Below are 18,943 nucleotides of genomic sequence, written 5' to 3'. Positions count from 1 at the left end.
AGAAGTAGTGAGACACAAGGCCAGATAGGTCACGAAGGGCTACGTCCAGAAGCTTGGAGTTGACTTCAATGAGGCATTTGCGCTAGTGGCAAGAATTGACACCATCCATGTCTTGGTGGCTCTAGCAGCACAAGGAGGATGGGACTTGCATTGCCTTGATATCATGTCAGATCTTCTCAATAGAGAGATAAAGGAAGAAATGTACATGAAGCAACCCGAGGGGTTTATAAAGAGGGGCAAAGAGCATATGGTTCTTTAGCTGAAGAAGGCCTTGTATGGTCTAAGACAAGCACCACGAGCATGGTATACCAAGTTGGATAACTTTCCTATATACATTGGTTTTACCAGGAATGTCCAAGAGCACACAGTCTACATGAAGATTGTAGATAATGTGCACTTGCTCGTGGGAGTGTATGTTGATGACTTGATCATGACCGGGCCAGAGAGCTGTCACGTTGAGGCGTTGAAGGGCAAGATGATGGATATGTTTGAGATGAGTGATTTGGGATTGCTCAACTCTTACTTGGGCATAGAAGTTATTCAATTAGATGGGCAGATCAAATTGAGTCATAAAGGTTATGCAATAAAGTTTCTACAACATAGTGGGATGATGAATTTCAACCTAGTCCATATGTTGCTTGAAGCAAGACATAAATTTACCATTGAAGGCTTGTCCGTTCTCGTGGCTACACGAAGTACCGGAGTTTGACCGGTAGCCTAAGGTATTTGACTCATACCAGGCCTAACTTAAATTATTATGTGGGAATTCTAAGCAGGTATAGGGAGAGACTGACGGCTGAACACATGACAACGGTGAAGAGGCTCTTAAGGTATATCAAGGGAACATTAGACCTTGGTCTATGTTATGAGAAAGCAGTCGGAGAACAAGAGCTGGTTGGCTATTGCGATATTGACCACGCTGGAGACCTTGATGACCGTAAGAGCACCACTGGTATGACATTTTTCCTCAGGCCAAACCTGATAAGTTGGGTCTCGCAAAAGCAGAAGATCGTAGCTCTCTCTTATTGTGAGGCCAAGTATATATCCATGATTGCTGCGACGTGTCAAGGAATTTGTTCTGGCCAGGTTGATTTCAGAATTGAAAGGAGAAAGTCCAAAGCCTGTGAGACTGATGGTCGACAACAAATCTGCCATTGCCCTTGGCAAGAATCCCCTCTACCATAGTCGCTCGAAGCACATCGACTCAAGGTTTCATTTTATCGGGGAGTAAAGTTAATGTGCACCATGTCAGCTCAGAAGATCAGCTGGCTGACATATTCACGAAAGCTCTCGGACGGCTGAAGTTCACGGAGCTGCGTGTGAAGCTAGGAGTTTGAAGCATCTGCGGGGAACGACGTTAAGATAAGGGGGAGATTGTGGGGTTTGACCTTGACTGGGTCCCACATGTTTTTATTTCACGCTCCCACATTTCAGCTCTCGCTCTATGTTCCTTTGATAAAGGGAACATTCATGAAAATTATTTTCTAGAACGAGGGTTTCTTCTTTCTGGTTTTATCCTTCCTTCTTCTTCTCCCTTTTTCTCTCCCACCAGGACTTGTGCTGCCAAGGAGTGGCAGTAGGGATTCTATCCCAATAGAGAGGACCGAGAGAGCGAGAGAAGAGCACTAGAGAGAAAGAGAGGAGCGATAGAGAGAGGACCAAGAAAAGTGATAGAGAGAGAAATGAGAGAGAGAGAGAGAAGAGCGTGAGAGAGAAAGAGGGAGAGAGAGAGAAAAGAGCATTGGAGAGAAAGAGGGAGAGAGAGGAACGAGAGAGAGAAGAGTGCTAGAGAGAAAGAGAAGAGCGATAGAGAGAGGACCAAGAAGAGCGATAGAGAGAGGAATGAGAGAGAAGAAGAGTGTGAAGGAGAAAGAGGGAGAGAGAGAGAAAAGAGCGCTGGAGAGAAAGAGGTAGAGAGAGGAACGAGAGAGAGAAGAGCGCTAGAGAGAAAGAGGGAGAGAGAGGAACAAGAGAGAGAAGAGCGTGAGAGAGACAGATGGAGGGAGAGGAACAGGAGAGAGAAATAGGGAGAGAGAGAGGAACGAGAAAGACAGAAGAATGAGGGGAACGAGAGACAAAGAGGGAGAGAGATAGAAGAGCGAGGAACGAGAGAGAAAGAGGGAGAGAGAGTCGCCGTCACATGTGAAAGCCTTATACAAAATTGCACATAATTGGACATTCACACCGTACACGGCCAGGATCAATGTGTGGTGCAAAGTACTATAGAAGTGCCCATGGGTGGTCTGAAAAATAAAATCGGACCGCATATCACACTACTTTCACCCCATTGGCTAAAGCACTATGCTGGGCTTCCACTAACACCGAGAGACAAAAGCTACGTGAGCAAATGTGGTGCCAAGAGGGAGATGAAAGCTAGGTGATGTTCGTATCAACCCATGCAGTGTTGTAGCGAATGCATTAAGTATCTCATTTGGGGAGTAATTTTCACAAGAATGAAACTTAAAGAATTGACAAGGGCCCACACTAGGGGGGGAGCATGCGGTTAATTCAATGCAAAATGAAGAACCTTGCCATAGCTTGACATGTTGCAAATCCCCTTGAAAGATAGGGGTGCCTTCGGAAATGTGAACACAGGTGGTACATGGCTGTCGTCAGCTCATGCCGTAAGGTGTTGGGTTAAGTCCTATAACAAGTGCAACCCTTGTGTTCAGTTGCCACCATTGTGGAACCCTGAACAGACTGCTAGTGATAAGCCAAAGGAATGTGATGAGATAAATCATCATGCCCCTTATGCCTTGGGCAACACACCTGATACAATGGCCAGGACAAAGGGTCGTGATCCCCCGAGGGTGAGCTAACCCCAAAAACCTGTCCTCAATTCAGATTGTAGGCTACAACTTGCCTGCATGAAGCCGGAAACACTAGTAATCACTGATCAGCCATACACCAATGAATTCGTTCCAGGGAATTGTACACATCACCCTTCACACCGTGGGAGCTGGCCACACCCGAAGTCGTTACCTTAACCTCAAGGGGGGGGAGGGGATGCCGAAGTCAGGGCTAGTGACTAGAGTGAAGTCATAACAAGGTCGTCATATTAGTAGGTGCAGCTGGATCACCTCTTTTTCACAGAGAGGTAATGCTTGTTGGGTTTTTTTTTTTGTTTGACACTGCTTCACACCCAAAAAGAAATGAGCTACGTATGAGCTAAACCTGGATATGGATGCCAGCCTGCTTTTGTCTCTCGAAGGTGAAATAAGGCCAAGCATATGAGCTTATTATCCTAGGTTGGAACAAATTGGTAGGATACTTGTTTAAGATCACCACATGCGTAAGGACCTGCCCTTGGGATGAGAACAACTGGAAACGGTTGCTAAATGTGTAATACTTTGAGAATGTTTCTGCTTGGTAGATATTTAAGTAAAAAATGTATCGCCTCACATTGTTGCTATGAGATGGCTCAGTTGAAACTCAATTTTAGTCACATTACTACTAAATTTTGATGTAGTTTGTGGGTCATTCATAACCTGTAATCTTTCTCATTATCAGGATTAGAGCAATAATGATACAATCATTGATACTAAACTTCAAATGTAAATCATTAAAATTGGACAAAAACGACAACTTGGTTCCAATGCAAGTCCACTGGTAAAAATAAATGACTGCCCATTGAATCTTGCAGACAAGTGAATTCAATAAGTTTAGCATCTATTCATTATAGATATTCACATATGAGTTTGACATTAAATTAGTGACTTATTAAGAGTAAAGAAATTCCAAATAACACAATCGACCAGTCGTTCTCACTGGATATCATAAGTTGCTTAGTTATTCTCTCGCTCTTCTGGCCTAATATCGGAATTTGAATGTGAAGAGAGCGGGAATGTTGCTGGCGCTGCTCTCCGACGGAGGACGGCAGATCGCCGGAACCGCAAGCCTTCGTCAGATCTGCTCTTGATCTAGAGAACGTAGTGTTCGTCGATCTGTAGATCTTAGAAGCCTCTCGGAATTCTCGAATGGCATTTGCGCCGTCATCGATTCATCTCGTCGATGATAGAGATCTTGACGATGCAGAGCTGTGGGCCGTGATCGACTCCGCTGCAGCGTCCCGTTCTTCTTGCAGAAGGAAGCCACTTCTTGCACTCCAAAACGGGCCACCGAACGCCACTCCAGTGCCCCATTGCCCTAACGGCCGTTCGGGGAAGATCATCCCCAGAAACCCTAATTTCCAGCGGGTTAAGGTTGAGGAAGTCCGCACTGCTTCAGACGGGGAGGTTGTGCAGGAAGAGCAGTGGAATCATCACCGGCCGACGAAGATGGCGCGGTATGGTGATTATAAATCGGGAAGAGGTGATCAACTGGTCTATGTCCGGCATCCATCCGAGTCGCCGACGGTGTCCCCGCTGTCGCCTTCTTCGGAAGGGGGCAGATTCTCAATGCAAGGAATTAATCCCCCAATGGAAGCGACACGGCTTGATTTTCGCCACGTCGAAGATACGGAAGATCATAATCATGGGTTAGCAGGGAGGTTCCCTTCTGTGACATTGTTCAAACAATATCAGAATGCGGCCCTGTCGGTAAGTAAGACTTTGTTTTTCTTTTGCCCGGTCAATAATCGATCATCCTAGAATTCTTTTTAATACTGTCCTGAAGTTCGTTGGATCAAGGATTATGGAATACGCTGAAAGGAAACATCACCGGATGTCTGTCTTGAAACAGGGATTTCTTCTCCGCATTGATGACGTAATTGTAAAATCAGTAGCGATCCATTAATTCCATCTAGGATGAAATTTGAGTGCCCATGTATGAGATATCTTTGATATTATGAATTAATGAAACTACGGGTTAGTTAGTTACAAAAGGTGCTTTCATCTCAAATTGATGAACATAGTCGACTTCAGTCTCTCCTCATGCCGCTTCTGGAATTTCTTACTGCGGTGGTGTAGAATTTGCCTCAAGTTTTTGAACCTCCGTTTGTGTTAAGTATTCCATATACCACTTTTTTAAAAAATGAAATATGTTGTTCGTCCTTTTTTTACAAGTTTCCTTCTGTTACTCTCTCATTTGCGAAAAGCAAGAGTGGCCCTACAGTTATGTTATCAGTACTCCGTTCCCGTGAGACTTTTCTTTCTCTTTTTTTTCTCCTCTCTGTCACATCCAGGGAGGTTTCAGCTCAGTCAAAAGCCTACCCATGAATGAAAAAGTGTGGGGCTAATGATAAACTTAGGGAAAAGCTCGATATCGTTATTTAACTGCCTCACTATTCTCAGTAGCTTCTTTGGGAATGCCTTTCTTTTCTTTCTTTCCTTTCAAAATATTTTATTTTGGATTTTACTTGCAGATACTGGAGAAAGGCGATTATACAATGATTTCTGGGAATCCATTCATAAAAAAAACTGGTATGTTGGTAATCCTTGTGTCCTGTTCGCTTGTATTAATTGACCAATCGGGGGCCTATAATTTGAGAGCTGCGTGCAGGGTGGAGAAAGATTGCTCTGTTCTTTAACATATCTTTCGAGATTAAAGATAAGTCCATTGAATATGATGAGAACCGGAATGTAATTCGTGCAGAGTTTGTTATTCGGGCTTTCATGCGGTACAAGATCTTTACCCGGCATCTAACCAAATATTGCCTTGCAGTTTTATAAATAGCTCTATTGATTAAGTTAATCGCTGGCCCTCGCATCATGTACAGGGGAGGCAGGTTCTCCGATGGCTGGGGCTCATGCGAACGTCGGGAGAAAAGATTCTCAAAGCCGAACCACGACATCCCCAGCACTGCTGAAACCAGGGCAAAGAATAAAGCATGCCAGGTTAGCTTTTTATGTTTTGGCATGTTTTCTTTCTGTAATCCTAATTGCCAGATGACCTTTGTGCAAATTGATCTGTAATTTATCGGCGATAATTAGTTAGAGATATAATTTCAATGAGTCATTGGCTTATCTGGCTCTATACCCAGTTTCTGGGCAGTAGAACTATCTTTACCCTGGTGAAGTTTTTCCTCCCTTCCAGTTTTAGCGTATTTTACAAATACCGACGTCAAATTTAAGAAACAATCAACGAAATTTATTTTTTCCCTTGTTGATGTTTAGTTGATGTTAATTTTTTTCAAATCTAACCAGGACTTGGTTGGCATCGGGGACTACCGGCATGCTGCTAATTCCAGTCCGAGGTAAGATGCAGATTTTCTACATCAGTGGAGATGCGACAGCTTGTGCGGATAGCTGAATAACAGAGAAGAAGAAAAACGTGATCTTTAGGGGCTTCAAAGCTGCAACAAGCTAGTAATTCTCTGCCACTGTATTGGGAAGCTATCCTTTTACGGGCGATTTGCCCCGCCAAAAAAAATTACCCAAGAAACCTGAAAATTCTCCACACGCTTATTCTCACTCTACTACCAGAATTGTCTGACCATGGATGAAGGAATTACCTGCTTAAGGCTTTTCAGAAGTGTCGCTGCAGTCTGCAATTCTTCCTGAGCTCGCACGCCCAACACGGCTGAAGGAGCCCATTGCAGAGGTCAGCCCTTTGAAGCTGCTGCTCCCGCCGCTCTCGGCAGTGATCTTCGACTTACGAGACCGCCTCAGCTTTGGCTGGGGGCTCTCTGCCTCGGCGGCCGTGATCTCAGCCACCACAAGCTGTGAGATGCGGCAACGGCAGAAGGGACAGGTTGGCACGGTGGAGAGCATTGGCCCTGGGCCTGGATGGTTGTGGCAGCATAGCGCCAGAGTGCAGTTGGCGCACATCTGGTGCCCACAGTCTCGAACCTCGATTGTGCAGAGCTGGTCAAAGCAGATGCAGCATACCTCCCCGTTCTCTTCCTCCTGCACTTGCTCTTACATGGTTAAGTCACTGGATCTACTTCCTCTGCTACACATTTTGTCGAGGAATTACCAGGGAAGAATCGTCGTCACCGCTGATGTCGAGAATGCCCTTCTCCCTCTCTATGTTTGCCTTCATGAGAGCCCCCTCCAGCAGAGCCTTGGCATCCGGGTTTAGCTCCCTGATGAACTTGACTGCGGCGGGCCAGATCAGAGGCTGCGCCGAGGAGGGATTCAGCAGGGTTGCACAGGCTGAATGTTTCCTCCTAAGAGCAACGGTATAGGGAATTCTCCTAAAACACAAACAAAACCCAAATTACTTATCGTTCACCATAACCAATAACGCTAGCGAATCACTGCCAGGATGATGAGATGATGATGCTGACAATGACAATAGTGTCATGTTAACAGATGATGACGATGACAAAACTCGTACTCAAATGCTAACATCCAGTTGTCCTGTGAGGACAATCACGGTGACGAGGAATCATCCTCTAACACTAACAAAACCTGTTGTGTAATGGCAATGATGAAGAATCATCATCACCATTCGTCTGTGGGATGATGGTGATTGTGAAACTCATTTTCAAACACTAACAAAAACTGTTGACCTGCAATGACAATGATGAGTCATCACTGTCATTCGTCTGCGGGATGATGATGATGGCAACTCATCCTCAAATACTAACAAAACCTATTGTCCTACAATGACAATGACAATGACAAGGAATTATCGTTGTCATTCATCTGCGGGTTGATGATGATGGTGCGATTCATCCACAAATACTAACAAAACATGTTGCCCTAGAGTGACAATGATGAAGAAATTAGTATTCAAAGATTAATTGAACATGTACTGCAATGACAGTGACGATGATGACGAAATTAGTATTCAAACACTAACTGAACATGTTGTCCTGCAATGACAACGATGACGACGAAATTAGTATTCAAACACTAACTCAACATGCTGTCCTGCAATGACAACGATGACGAATCGGCATCGTCATTCATTAGATGGAGGATGACGATGCAGATGAAGAAAATTCGTACTGAGTAACCAGTTGTACTGCAATGACAAAGAAGAAGACATTGAAGATACCCAGCTGAATCTGTGGAGAGGCGATCGGCACCCCAAGCAAGAAGCAAGCGAATGCACTCCACAGACCCCCCTCGCGCCGCCAGATGAAGCGGGGTGCTGCCGGGGAAGCTGCAGCAGAGTTTCGACGATTATGGCGCGGAAGAACAGCAACCAAGAACAAGAACAGAGGTTGAAGAACAAAACCTGAAGCTCCCTGTCGTCGCGCAGACCAGAGCGCGGTTGTCAAGAAGAACACGAACGCAATCGGCGCGTCGCTGCCTCGCCGCGAGATGCAGCGGAGTCGCGCCTTCCCCGTCCCTCACGCTAACAAATCTGGCAAATCCCCTGAAGATCGATCGAATAAGTTTCGCGATCGAAAGGCGTTTCAAGACATTTACCAGTTTGCTCACCAAGAATGCGAGATAGGATTAGAGTTTGCGGCAGCGAGGATTTCTCGGAGGCAGTCGGCGTGGCCATAGTACGCCGCGTGATGCAGGCATGTTCGTCCGTTCCTAGAATCGAACTTCAGAATCTGATAAAAGAGGAGAAGATCGCGAGATCAGAGAACTGGATCGACTATCCCGCTGCCGACATTTTCGCAAGAGAGAGAAGAGATTACATTGGCGCCGGCTTGAAGAAGCCTTCTCACGCAGGATAGTTTCCCGTGCATCGCAGCCAGCATCAGCGGAGTCTGCCAGCATCATCACACAAAGAGGATCCGGATTTCATTTTTGGGACAAAATCGAGAGATCGCGGATCCCGACGAGCCTATTACCTGTTTGTTCCTGTTCAAGAGATCCGGATGAACCGATCGATCCAAGATCAGGGATAGCACCTGCGAATCCATCATGATCCACCACATCGACACGGTTAGATCGGATCAGATCAGATCATTCAAGGAAGAGGAATCGAAAGGGAAAAAACTTCGATGCGGCCGTTGGCGGCGGCGATATGGAGAGGAGAGAGGCGATCGTAGACGGTGGACGTCTGGATAAGCTCCGGATCAGCTGCTATCATACTGTTTACCGCTTCGACATTCCCCGATCGAACGGCGGCGAAGAAGTCGATCTCGCGTTGAGATGAAGTGCAGCTCAAGCTCTGGCCCATCGCCTCTTCCCTCTCCTCCGTCGAGTTCTGCGTTCGAGAGGAGGCGAGAGGAAGAAGACGATGGCTGGTCTTACACTGGCAAAATATTAGCACGAACGAATATTCCGGGTAATTATTGCAATAAAATAAATACATCCGTTCAAGGCCGCCCTGTCCCGCAATTGGTCCGCTGCCCAGACACGCCTGCCGTGCGGAATGGCGCGTCGTGGGCCCGGTCGTCCGCGCCCGGCCCGGGATCCCGGCTCGGATCGTCGGCTCTTATCCGAATCTTTAAGGAATTAATACCAAATATTATATTATTATTAATTGTTAGTGATGGAAAAATAGTGGTTCTTTAGTATTTATGGAGAAGCAATATGATTTAAAGAAAGATGCAAAAAGTATCCGCGTGGGGCAGCTGAATTGGTGAGTCGTTGCCGGCACAAAATATCTGGTGGTTGAGAATTGACTTGACCCTTAAACCTGTTATGCATGCCGACGTTTTAACTGGTCAAACAAGGGTACAACGCAATTATGGTGTGGTTGGCTCAACCACATATTCTCTCCAGTTCTCCTTCCCAACTGCTATTAAATTTCTTTCAATGGGCATGATGGCTCCTTGTTTTTATGTTTTTTATTGATTTAAGCACTAGGTTCCAATAGATTTACCAATAGGAAAATAAATATGAAACTATGAAATATTATATGATATTCCTACATCATGAATAGAGAGTAATTTCTGGTAGGAATTGGGAAATATGAAAATGAGCTTTCGTTACGAAAACAAATTGGTTTGTGTTGGAGAACTATAATGGAATTATGCGTTGTAATTCATAACTCTCCAATATATTAGGTTCTGAATTAGGAAAAAATAGCATCATCATGGAAAAACTAGGGCACTCCTGCTCAAGTTTTGTATTAAGGGGCTATGGAAGAACTCAGTATTTTGTTCATTTCATCAACAAGCACATTGGACCTGCTGTTTTAGAAAATATCACTTGTCTAAAATTTTAATCTGAAAAAATAATACCCCATAATTTTGAAATGAGTGAGTTAAGAGAAAAACAAAGTTCAGGTTCAAAACAGTTCTCATAAGCAATGTAAAAATTGACTGTACACAATTCTTTCAAAAGTATAGACAGCTATCGACAACAAGAATTCCAAATATAATATTCTATAGTTTTGATAGGTTATTTTTTTGTGCCAGTCAATATAACTTGTAATTTCACAAAACAACTGAGAGAAAGGTATTTCTTTATTTAAGAGTTCATAGAAGAAGAGGCGAGTTTATAAATATTTTTTGGAAATTATCAGGATTCAATTCTAGTTATTTCTCAAAAAAAGAAGGTTTGAAAGGGATATTAGTAAGGTATAATAAGTCAAAACTAAGATATTGTGCTTATAGTTGCAAATTTTTCCAGTCATTTGCTCTGTAAAATGATACAATATTTATGTCATCCTTAAATGAAATGCCAAAAGGTTTAAACAAGTGGATAATTGAGGCTGATCCCAAGTTTCAGTTTGATGACAAAATTGGACAAATTATCAGTTGCCCAATGAAGCTTTGAATGGTGATTGGTTCAAAGTATATCATCCATATAAAAATCATTTAAAATATATTTCTATCACCTGATCTATCACAAAAAAGCAATCCCTATTGTTGTGTCTTCTTCTGAGAAATATCCATGAGAAAATATATAATTCTTCCTTTGATTATGATGGTAATATTAATTTTAGATTCCCAAGACACAACTTTTTTAGAATAACAATCTGAAATAATCTCACTTTTTAAAGTTTTCCATGTGTCTTTTATATTTTTCAAGCATCTAGTCCAATGGTTAGGGAATCAAGTAATCTGTAGACATTGATAACAAGAACAGGAGAAGGCACAAATGAATAGAGTAGTCTTCATGAGATATTTACTTCAGTTCAATTTGTTCTGTTTAAGTGTAATATTTCCAGATTTAAGTAATTTATTTCAAGAAGAAAAAATCAACTTATGAAGTTCTCACGAGAAGAACAATTAACTATATTGAATTTCACATATTTTTTTGTTGATATATATTATGGTTGAAATATTGGATTCATTTACCTTGATTTTCGTTAGTTAACTGAAAAGTAATATATTCAGACTAAAAGAAAATCTTTACAGTATTTCATCTACATAAAAATATCAAATAGATTGATATGTAGAAGAAACTCAAAGGGCAAGTTAATAGTTGGATTCATTTGATATAAATTTAACTTCAATTGTTGTAAATAAATAAAAGGAGAGCTCACCCTCTCGCCTGATAGTTCGTCAAGTCGCACACCTCCATGATGGCATTTGCAAATGACGGGGCGAACTGCGCACTCCACACATTGCATAGCTATGAGGGCTCCCCTAGCTCCTGCTGGCACGAGTGACCATCTCCCAGCCTTCACTAGGAAACACCTATGTACCTTTTTCTTTCCTGCAACATGGGCATGGACGAGTAGGGTTCGTGTGTAATTGGGACATTGTTTTCTGGCTCCACGCCTAAAAACGATGAAAAACACTACATTTTATAAATAACCACCTCCTGGGTGGCATCAAGGGCATGGATGGATCGGTCTACGGGAACAACCGCCGGGCTGGACGTACCCGGCACTGTGATTTTGCCATTAAAATTCATAATTTATAGAAGAGGTGAGATTATATTGGATTGACGAGGTGAGGATTCAAATAGATTGATATGTAGAAGAAACACAAAGGGTGACTTAGTAATAAGATTCATTTGATATAACTATATCAAAAGTTTGTAAATAAATAAAAGGACAAATGACTCTAAGAAATAAAATTCATAATTATAGAAGAGGTGAGATTATATTGGATTGACCAGTTGAGGATAACTAATCATAGTCAACTGAAATTATAAAATGAACTATAGATTAATTCTTAGAGTCCAAGGGGACAACACACAGGTAGCAGTCATGAATAGACAATGGTTATGAGCGCTGGCATCTACGAATAGGGGGCAGTCACAATGTGGAGCTGCCGTAGATGGCAGGTACACGTGCGACGGCTACGAGCAGGCATCGCCTGCAAGCAATGAGTGTGCAAGTGTGGTCTCCGATGGGTGGCGGCTACAAGTAGATGCGCCTGTGATTGGGTGATAGATGTAGGTTGGGTAGCCGAGGGCAGCGACGGCCATGGATGAGGCAGTGGTAGTGATGGTGGGGCCAGACTAGGGCTGTCGGTTGGAGCTAGGTTACCCTATGGTTGTAGGAGGTGCGAGGATGGCAGCTGTTCTTCTAGCGGCGATAATGGTTAGGTAGTGGGAACATCATGATGGAAGGTCGTTCGACAACCGTCTTCCTCATCAATGCTCTAGGCAATGAAGGAATAAATATCCATTGTGATGGAGAAGGGCGGGAACCCCAAAGATGAAGAGATGCTTCTCAAACTCAAAATTTCAAGAATGGAATTCCAATACACACAAGGAGCATCACTTCCCTAATGGGCCAAATAAGGGGGAAATGCCCAAAGTGGCAAGGACATCCCCCACCTGTCCTAAATTCATCCTAAAACACATAAAATGCGTAGAGCCCGAAAACACTAGGGCTCTCCCTAAATCCATAAAACACACTCACATAAAAGAAAAATAAACCATTGGGGACCTTGTGTGAAGCTTGATACTGGAATTCTGGATTCTTCATGTCGGCTCAGGCTCCATGACGCACCTGCTCACAAACTTGGCTTGGGCTTTAAGATGGTCCCCAATCATGCGCTCATTGTGGACCCAAAAAATCATAAGCTTTCACCTTTCCATATCTCCCATTGTAAGTATGTTATGGTAATTTATGACTCTCATTACGTCATCAAATGTTTAGAGTTTTTGAGCGTTTAAATACCGATTGCATCCAATTAATCTATATTTGTCATCGTCCATATGCATTATTTCACAAAGTTACTAACCCCACTTGATTCTTTGAATCAAGTGGAGTAGATCTCACATATTTGATTAATGAGTACAGATATGGATTAAGTATCCAAAGAAAGAAGAAATTGATCAAGAGGAGCTGGCAAAAATCAAGAAGAAGAAAAGCCCTAATTTCTCCACTAATCATGTTTAAAGAGAAACCTATAAATAGTGATGGCGAGGACGCCAATGCATCAGCCCGGGACACGTCACCGCAGGCAGTCGGGGTCAACACAGACGTTACGGATCCAAAGATGAAGTCAACAGAAGTCAACCCACCTCGGTCAACAGGAGTCAACGAAGAAGTCAACACGCCACAACCGTCGTCCGCCACGTCACCACCTGCGCACGTCTCCACGCGCGTCATGACACGACGCCAAAGGCAGATCCACAACTGCCCTTTAGCGTGACGTGATGCACGTTTTCCCTTGCGTGTCTTATTTTCTAGTTATTTTCTCTTTCCTCCAAGGCCTATATAAGGTCATTTGTTTCAAGAACTCATTAGGCAATCATAATTCAAGAATTGAGTTTTCTTTCTAACTCTTCTTGGAGGATTGCCCTACCCTCATCTTGCCCTAACCTTCCGTCGTGCCCGCCGCCGCCGTCGCCATCACCGCTGCCGCCGCCGCCGCCGCCGCCGCTGCCGTCGTCATCACCGCTGCGCAGCCGCGCGTCACACGCCGCGACCGCGACGCCACCGCGCGCCATCCCTGCGCCGCGTGCGCCTCCGACGCTGATCGCGCGGCGCTGCGCGCTGCCGGCGCGGCGCCTGCCGCTGGCGCTCGGGTGGGCTCCGCCGCACTCGCGCACTCGCGGCGCAGGCGCTCCGCGCGCTCCGCGCCCGCGCGCGCTGCTCCGTGCGCTCCGCGCACCCTTCGCGCGCTTCGCGCGCGCGGGAGTTCGTCGCGCCCGACCCGGCGTCCCCGCTTCATAACGTCAACCAGGGCCGGACAACGCCCGGAGCGCCCGTTCCAGTATCACGCCGCCTTCGTCGCCACGAGCAGAATTACCTGCAGCCTCTACACGCACTACGGTGCTGAGGTATACCTGAACCCTGTGGTGTCGACGTGTTCTCCGCTCAGTATTTTCTCGGGAAGTTTCCACCGCCGTCAGAATTAGACTTGGATTTCCTCTTCTTCTCTCCTTTTCTCGAGTGTTTCTTCGCGACGTGAATTCGAGGTATTGATTTCGGTGCTTAGGCATCGTCGCGGTGGGGGAAGACAGTACTCCCGCCCTCGATAAGGGTCGGAGCTGCACCACCAGATTTCATCGGTTTTAAGTCCGAGAATCGACCGTGATTTCTGTGGATTGTTTTATCCCTTACCCATTCCTACCCATAGCCTCGTCATCCGCCCTAAATCGTCCATCCCATAGTCGTCCTACGTCAAATAGCCTCTTGAGGGCTCATTGTAGGTTGTCCAGAATTTCTCTCAAGGGAGCTAGGGCTTGGAGAGGAAGATTTTCTGCAGACCCTCGAGGAGCTGATGAGCTTTGGATTTGGAGAGGAGGAACGAGCTGAAGAGTAGCTGGGGATTGAAGACCTCCGCCTTGCCGCAAGGACGTGTCTCTTGGTCGGAGCGATTTCTCCAGTTTCAGCTGTGTAATTCTCTCCATTTCAGACAAGCTAGTTTGGGTGGGAAGATCCACACCAGTGATCTTCCAACATTTCCAACAGAGATTGTTTCGTTTTTTATTTCATCTTGAGTTTCTGTTTGTTCATCTCCATTCCCCTTCCATTCTCCAAAGAAACCTTGTTGTTCCTTATTGTGATGGAGGACCATCTTGCCGACGACAGCCTGACGACGACAACGACACCTGCCGGATGACCGACGACGACACGCCAACAGCCACGTCGGACAGCTCGTGCCGACGTCCGCAACCCGGGGTTTAAGTACTCCGGGTAGGTTCGAACAATTTACGCTTTTCTTATGTGTATTTCTTTTCATTTCGAATTATGGGATTGGGCCAATATCATAGGGCCCATCCTCGTCTTTTCTTTTATTTTAAGATTGTATTTTGAATTTTTAAGGAGAGGTCGAACCACGTCTCATGACGGTTCAACCTCTCCCTACGTCTCCTTGGCACCCCTCCTCCCTATATAAGGGGAGGGCATGCCCAAGGGACTACTTGGAAGTTTTTGAATTGAAATTGTTTCAAGAATCTTCCCCTTATCGTATTCGTAGTGTAGGGGGTTTGGCTAGCCCCATCTCTTCGTCGAGACCACTCCGAAGAGTAGAGCCCACGCCCTGTCCGTCGAGATCACTCCGGGCGTGACGTGCTCAACCGTGCCGTCGAGATTACTCCGGTACGTTAAAGGTTTTTCAAGAAGCTGTCGTGATCAAGAATCGAGAGAGAGAGCTCCCATCGAGATCACTCTGGGCGCCCTCAAGGTTCGAGATGGCGACGGCGCTGCGCTGCATCGGGACAGCTGCCTCCACCGCGGAGGATCGCCCTCGACCCACCAAGGTTCCTCTCCACCAAGGATCTCGGCTCCCCCCTCCACCATCGTCTTTCCCATCCCTTCTCCCGCCCGCCTCCTACCCCCCTTCTTGTCCCTCCTCCTCGCCCACCTCACCCCTCGTCTTCTTGAACGTTCAACATCCATTTCTTGACCTCCACAACCCGTCATTCCACCCCTCCACCCCCTTCCCCATCTTCTTGAACGCCTCCCTCCCAACCATCTTCTTGCTCGCCTCTTCTTGAACCCTCATCTTCTTGCTCACCTTTCCTGACGACGACAACGACACCTGCCGGATGACCGACGACGACACGCCAACAGCCACGTCGGACAGCTCGTGCCGACGTCCGCAACCCGGGGTTTAAGTACTCCGGGTAGGTTCGAACAATTTACGCTTTTCTTATGTGTATTTCTTTTCATTTCGAATTATGGGATTGGGCCAATATCATAGGGCCCATCCTCGTCTTTTCTTTTATTTTAAGATTGTATTTTGAATTTTTAAGGAGAGGTCGAACCACGTCTCATGACGGTTCAACCTCTCCCTACGTCTCCTTGGCACCCCTCCTCCCTATATAAGGGGAGGGCATGCCCAAGGGACTACTTGGAAGTTTTTGAATTGAAATTGTTTCAAGAATCTTCCCCTTATCGTATTCGTAGTGTAGGGGGTTTGGCTAGCCCCATCTCTTCGTCGAGACCACTCCGAAGAGTAGAGCCCACGTCCTGTCCGTCGAGATCACTCCGGGCGTGACGTGCTCAACCGTGCCGTCGAGATTACTCCGGTACGTTAAAGGTTTTTCAAGAAGCTGTCGTGATCAAGAATCGAGAGAGAGAGCTCCCATCGAGATCACTCTGGGCGCCCTCAAGGTTCGAGATGGCGACGGCGCTGCGCTGCATCGGGACACCTGCCTCCACCGCGGAGGATCGCCCTCGACCCACCAAGATTCCTCTCCACCAAGGTTCTTGGTTCTCTCCTCCACCATCATCTTTCTCATCCCTTCGCCCGACCGTCTTCTACCCCGTTTCTTGGCCCTCCTCCTCGCCCACCCTCACCCCCTCGTCTTCTTGAACGTTCAACATCCATTTCTTGACCTCCACAACCCGTCATTCCACCCCTCCACCCCCTTCCCCATCTTCTTGAACGCCTCCCTCCCAACCATCTTCTTGCTCGCCTCTTCTTGAACCCTCATCTTCTTGCTCGCCTTTCCTTGCCCCCCCCCCTGTCCGACCATCGCCTTGAACCCTCATCGCCCAGTGACCCAAGCCGCAGGCAGCCAACGCTGCCAGCAGCGTGAGCTGCCAGCAGCGTGAGCTGCGGGTAGCTGAGGCCACCAGCAGCGTGAGCCGCCAGCAGCTCGCACTGCGGGCCACCAAGGCAGCCAGCAGTGCGAGCTGCAGGCAGCCTCGGCCGCCAGCTGTTTGGCTGCCAACAGCACTCGCTGTTGGCAATCAAGGCAGCTAGCAGCCTACGCCGCTAGCAGCTAGGCCCACCGGCTGCTCAGGTTGCCACGGCAACCGGTTGGCACCCCTGCGCGCAGGGTGTTTGCTCAATTGCCTCACAGGGCATAAGCAAACCGTCAACAAAGAAAATTCTCTGCTGACGATTCTGCTCAATTGAGTTTCGCCAAGATATCTCTATAAAACTTAACTGAAGATAATTTGACTGAAGAATTGACTGAATCAATACTTTTAAGAAAATCTCTGCAACTTATTCTGAAGAAAATTTCTACAGATATTAACACTTAGAATTAGAGAACTGAACAGAGTGATTGAATAGAAAAGAATTTTCTGCTGTTTGCTCTTTTCCCTGTGGATTGACCCTTGCTTGCCATAGGCTGTGAGGTTATAAATTTCGTTGCATAAAGCTCAATCCTCACACGAATTCAACTGATAAATAATCAGTAAAAAACACCCCAAAATTGAGCTTATCAACTGGCGCCGTTGCCAGGGAGCACCGTATTGCAGTAGTATTTTCTTTTCTCTCTTTTCAGTTATTGATTATTCATTCTCCTAAAGCTGCAGGATTTGAAAATCCTCAGCTTATTGTCTTTCTAACTTTCTGCTGAAGTTCTATGGTAGTGACACGTTCAAGGGCTGGTGAGAAGTCTGCAGAGAATGTTGCAAGAGACGCAACTCCAGAATCTACAATTATAGAACCATAAAATCAGCAGGAAACTATGGCAGAAGAAGGATGCCACCAGCAGGAGAGGAGGAGAACCATGTTGGACAGATCAACGCCCTCCGGAAGCCTGCGACAAACCGATATAAATCTGAATATAGGTGAGGGCATCATGTTCAGGTATGACAATGCACTAATTCACTCCTTACCTGAATTCAATGGTTTGCCTGCACAAAACCCTTTAGAATTCCTAGATGATTTCCATATTAGATGCTCCTCCCAAAACGTTCCAGGAATATCTACAGAAATGCTTAAAATGAAATATTTTCCTTTGACGTTAAAAGATAAAGCATTTTCTTGGTATCGTAACTTATGAATTACTTTTAACTCTTGGGAAGAGATGCAGGGAAAATTTCTGCAGAAATTTTACCCTCTCTCCAAAACAAATTTTTATAGAAGAGAAATCCATAATTTCCATCCCCATGAAGGTGATGCCTTTAGTGAATCATGGGAGAGGTTCAATGACCTGCTGAGGAAATGCCCTCATCATGGAATTGAGCAATGTCAATTAGCCCAAATTTTTTATGAATCTCTCTCTGATTTCATGAAGAATAAGGTGAATCTTGCCACTGGAGGGACGTTTTACATGGCATATGAGGATGAGGTTTTTGACATTTTGGAGAGAGTTGCAGAAACTGATTTGCAGGAAATTGGAGCCAATCAGAATGGGAGAAATCTGCAACCCAAGAGAGCAGGAGTTCTGTAGGTTAATGCTAAGGAGGGGGAGCTGCAAGCAGGCCTAAGGGAGACTAATCAGAAATTGGAGGAGCTCACCTCCACCTTGAAGAATGTTTTTCTAGGTAACTCTCCCATCATTAAAGCCAAAATATGCTCTCTCTGTTTCAGCAGAGAACATGAAGATGGAGCGTGCCAATCTATGGAGGAGGAAGTGAAAGCATTCAATCAACAACCACAACCATGGGCTGGCCAAAAGAGAGTTGGATTCCAAGGTGGAGAGAGCTTCAAACAAGGAAACAAAGCTCCATTTCAGTCACAATTCCAGCAAAAGCAGCAATTTCAGTCCAGACCTCAGCAGCAGTATCAGGTTCCATCTCAAACACAACCTGATTTTTCTGCACTTACCCCCGTTGTTTCAGGTATGATAGAGAAACAAAATCAGAGGTTGAGGGCGGAAATGGAGACGAGAATGCAAATGATGATGTAGTTTCAAATGAAGCAAATGCTGGAATCTCAAGAGCAAATGAGGAAGCTGCTGGAGAGCTTCAGGCCTAGACCTTCTGAACCTCAAGGTACACCAACAGAACCACCCTGCACATCTAGTAGATTTCCTACAAAACCCTTGATAAATCCATGCAACCTACATCATGTACAGCACTCCATTCATGATGATATGAAGGAAGAAGATCCTGAAGTTCTAGGAATCTCAAAATTGAGAAGTGGAAAAGAACTTCAAGATCC

General features: G+C 45.6%; 2 protein-coding genes and 1 non-coding gene across 7 annotated transcripts; 1 reads left to right on the top strand and 2 right to left on the bottom strand.

Annotated features, from left to right (window-relative positions):
• Positions 1–3,765: 3,765 nt before the first annotated feature.
• Positions 3,766–6,220, top strand: LOC144701078 (peptide transporter family protein). The gene is made up of 5 exons (XM_078572771.1): positions 3,766–4,538; positions 5,303–5,360; positions 5,440–5,557; positions 5,657–5,774; positions 6,084–6,220. The coding sequence occupies exons 1-5, from the start codon at positions 3,978–3,980 to the stop codon at positions 6,135–6,137; spliced, it is 909 nt and encodes a 302-aa protein (XP_078428897.1). The 5' UTR covers positions 3,766–3,977; the 3' UTR covers positions 6,138–6,220.
• On the bottom strand, positions 5,602–9,059 carry LOC144701046 (E3 ubiquitin-protein ligase XB3). 5 transcript variants are annotated; one of them, XM_078572759.1, is made up of 9 exons: positions 8,788–9,059; positions 8,639–8,698; positions 8,483–8,554; positions 8,274–8,395; positions 8,068–8,208; positions 7,885–7,992; positions 6,856–7,075; positions 6,392–6,785; positions 5,602–5,739 (listed from the first exon to the last, which is right to left on the bottom strand). In XM_078572759.1, exons 1-8 carry the CDS (start codon positions 8,968–8,970, stop codon positions 6,396–6,398), a joined length of 1,296 nt encoding a protein of 431 aa, XP_078428885.1. In that variant the 5' UTR covers positions 8,971–9,059; the 3' UTR covers positions 5,602–5,739; positions 6,392–6,395. The 5 variants fall into 5 exon arrangements, with proteins under 5 accessions (XP_078428885.1, XP_078428878.1, XP_078428863.1 ...); XM_078572752.1 differs by lacking the exon at positions 5,602–5,739 and adding an exon at positions 6,006–6,185; XM_078572737.1 differs by lacking the exon at positions 5,602–5,739 and adding an exon at positions 6,200–6,322.
• An 8,851-nt stretch (positions 9,060–17,910) lies between these two features.
• Positions 17,911–18,019, bottom strand: LOC144714309 (small nucleolar RNA R71). The gene has a single exon (XR_013584315.1). It is a non-coding gene; the product is annotated as a small nucleolar RNA R71 (small nucleolar RNA).
• Between the last annotated feature and the right edge of the window lie 924 nt (positions 18,020–18,943).

This window comes from Wolffia australiana, chromosome 1 (assembly GCF_029677425.1).
Source record: "Wolffia australiana isolate 7733 chromosome 1, ASM2967742v1".
NCBI classification, from domain to species: Eukaryota; Viridiplantae; Streptophyta; class Magnoliopsida; order Alismatales; family Araceae; genus Wolffia; species Wolffia australiana.
The sequence above is the reverse complement of the archived record's forward strand: the minus strand, read 5'-3'. Positions and strand labels throughout refer to the sequence as shown.

What these genes read in the sequence shown, in the direction of transcription:
- LOC144701078 (XM_078572771.1), top strand. Translation starts at nt 3,978, where the DNA reads ATGGCATTTGCGCCGTCATCGATTCATCTCGTCGATGATAGAGATCTT. An exon ending in ATCAGAATGCGGCCCTGTCG is followed by an intron (nt 4,539 to 5,302) that starts GTAAGTAAGACT and finishes TTTTACTTGCAG; the next exon opens with ATACTGGAGAAAGGCGATTA. An exon ending in GTTATTCGGGCTTTCATGCG is followed by an intron (nt 5,558 to 5,656) that starts GTACAAGATCTT and finishes CATCATGTACAG; the next exon opens with GGGAGGCAGGTTCTCCGATG.
- LOC144701046 (XM_078572759.1), bottom strand. Translation starts at nt 8,970, where the DNA reads ATGGGCCAGAGCTTGAGCTGCACTTCATCTCAACGCGAGATCGACTTC. An exon ending in TTCTTCAAGCCGGCGCCAAT is followed by an intron (nt 8,396 to 8,482) that starts GTAATCTCTTCT and finishes CTCTTTTATCAG; the next exon opens with ATTCTGAAGTTCGATTCTAG. An exon ending in AATCCTATCTCGCATTCTTG is followed by an intron (nt 8,209 to 8,273) that starts GTGAGCAAACTG and finishes ATCGATCTTCAG; the next exon opens with GGGATTTGCCAGATTTGTTA.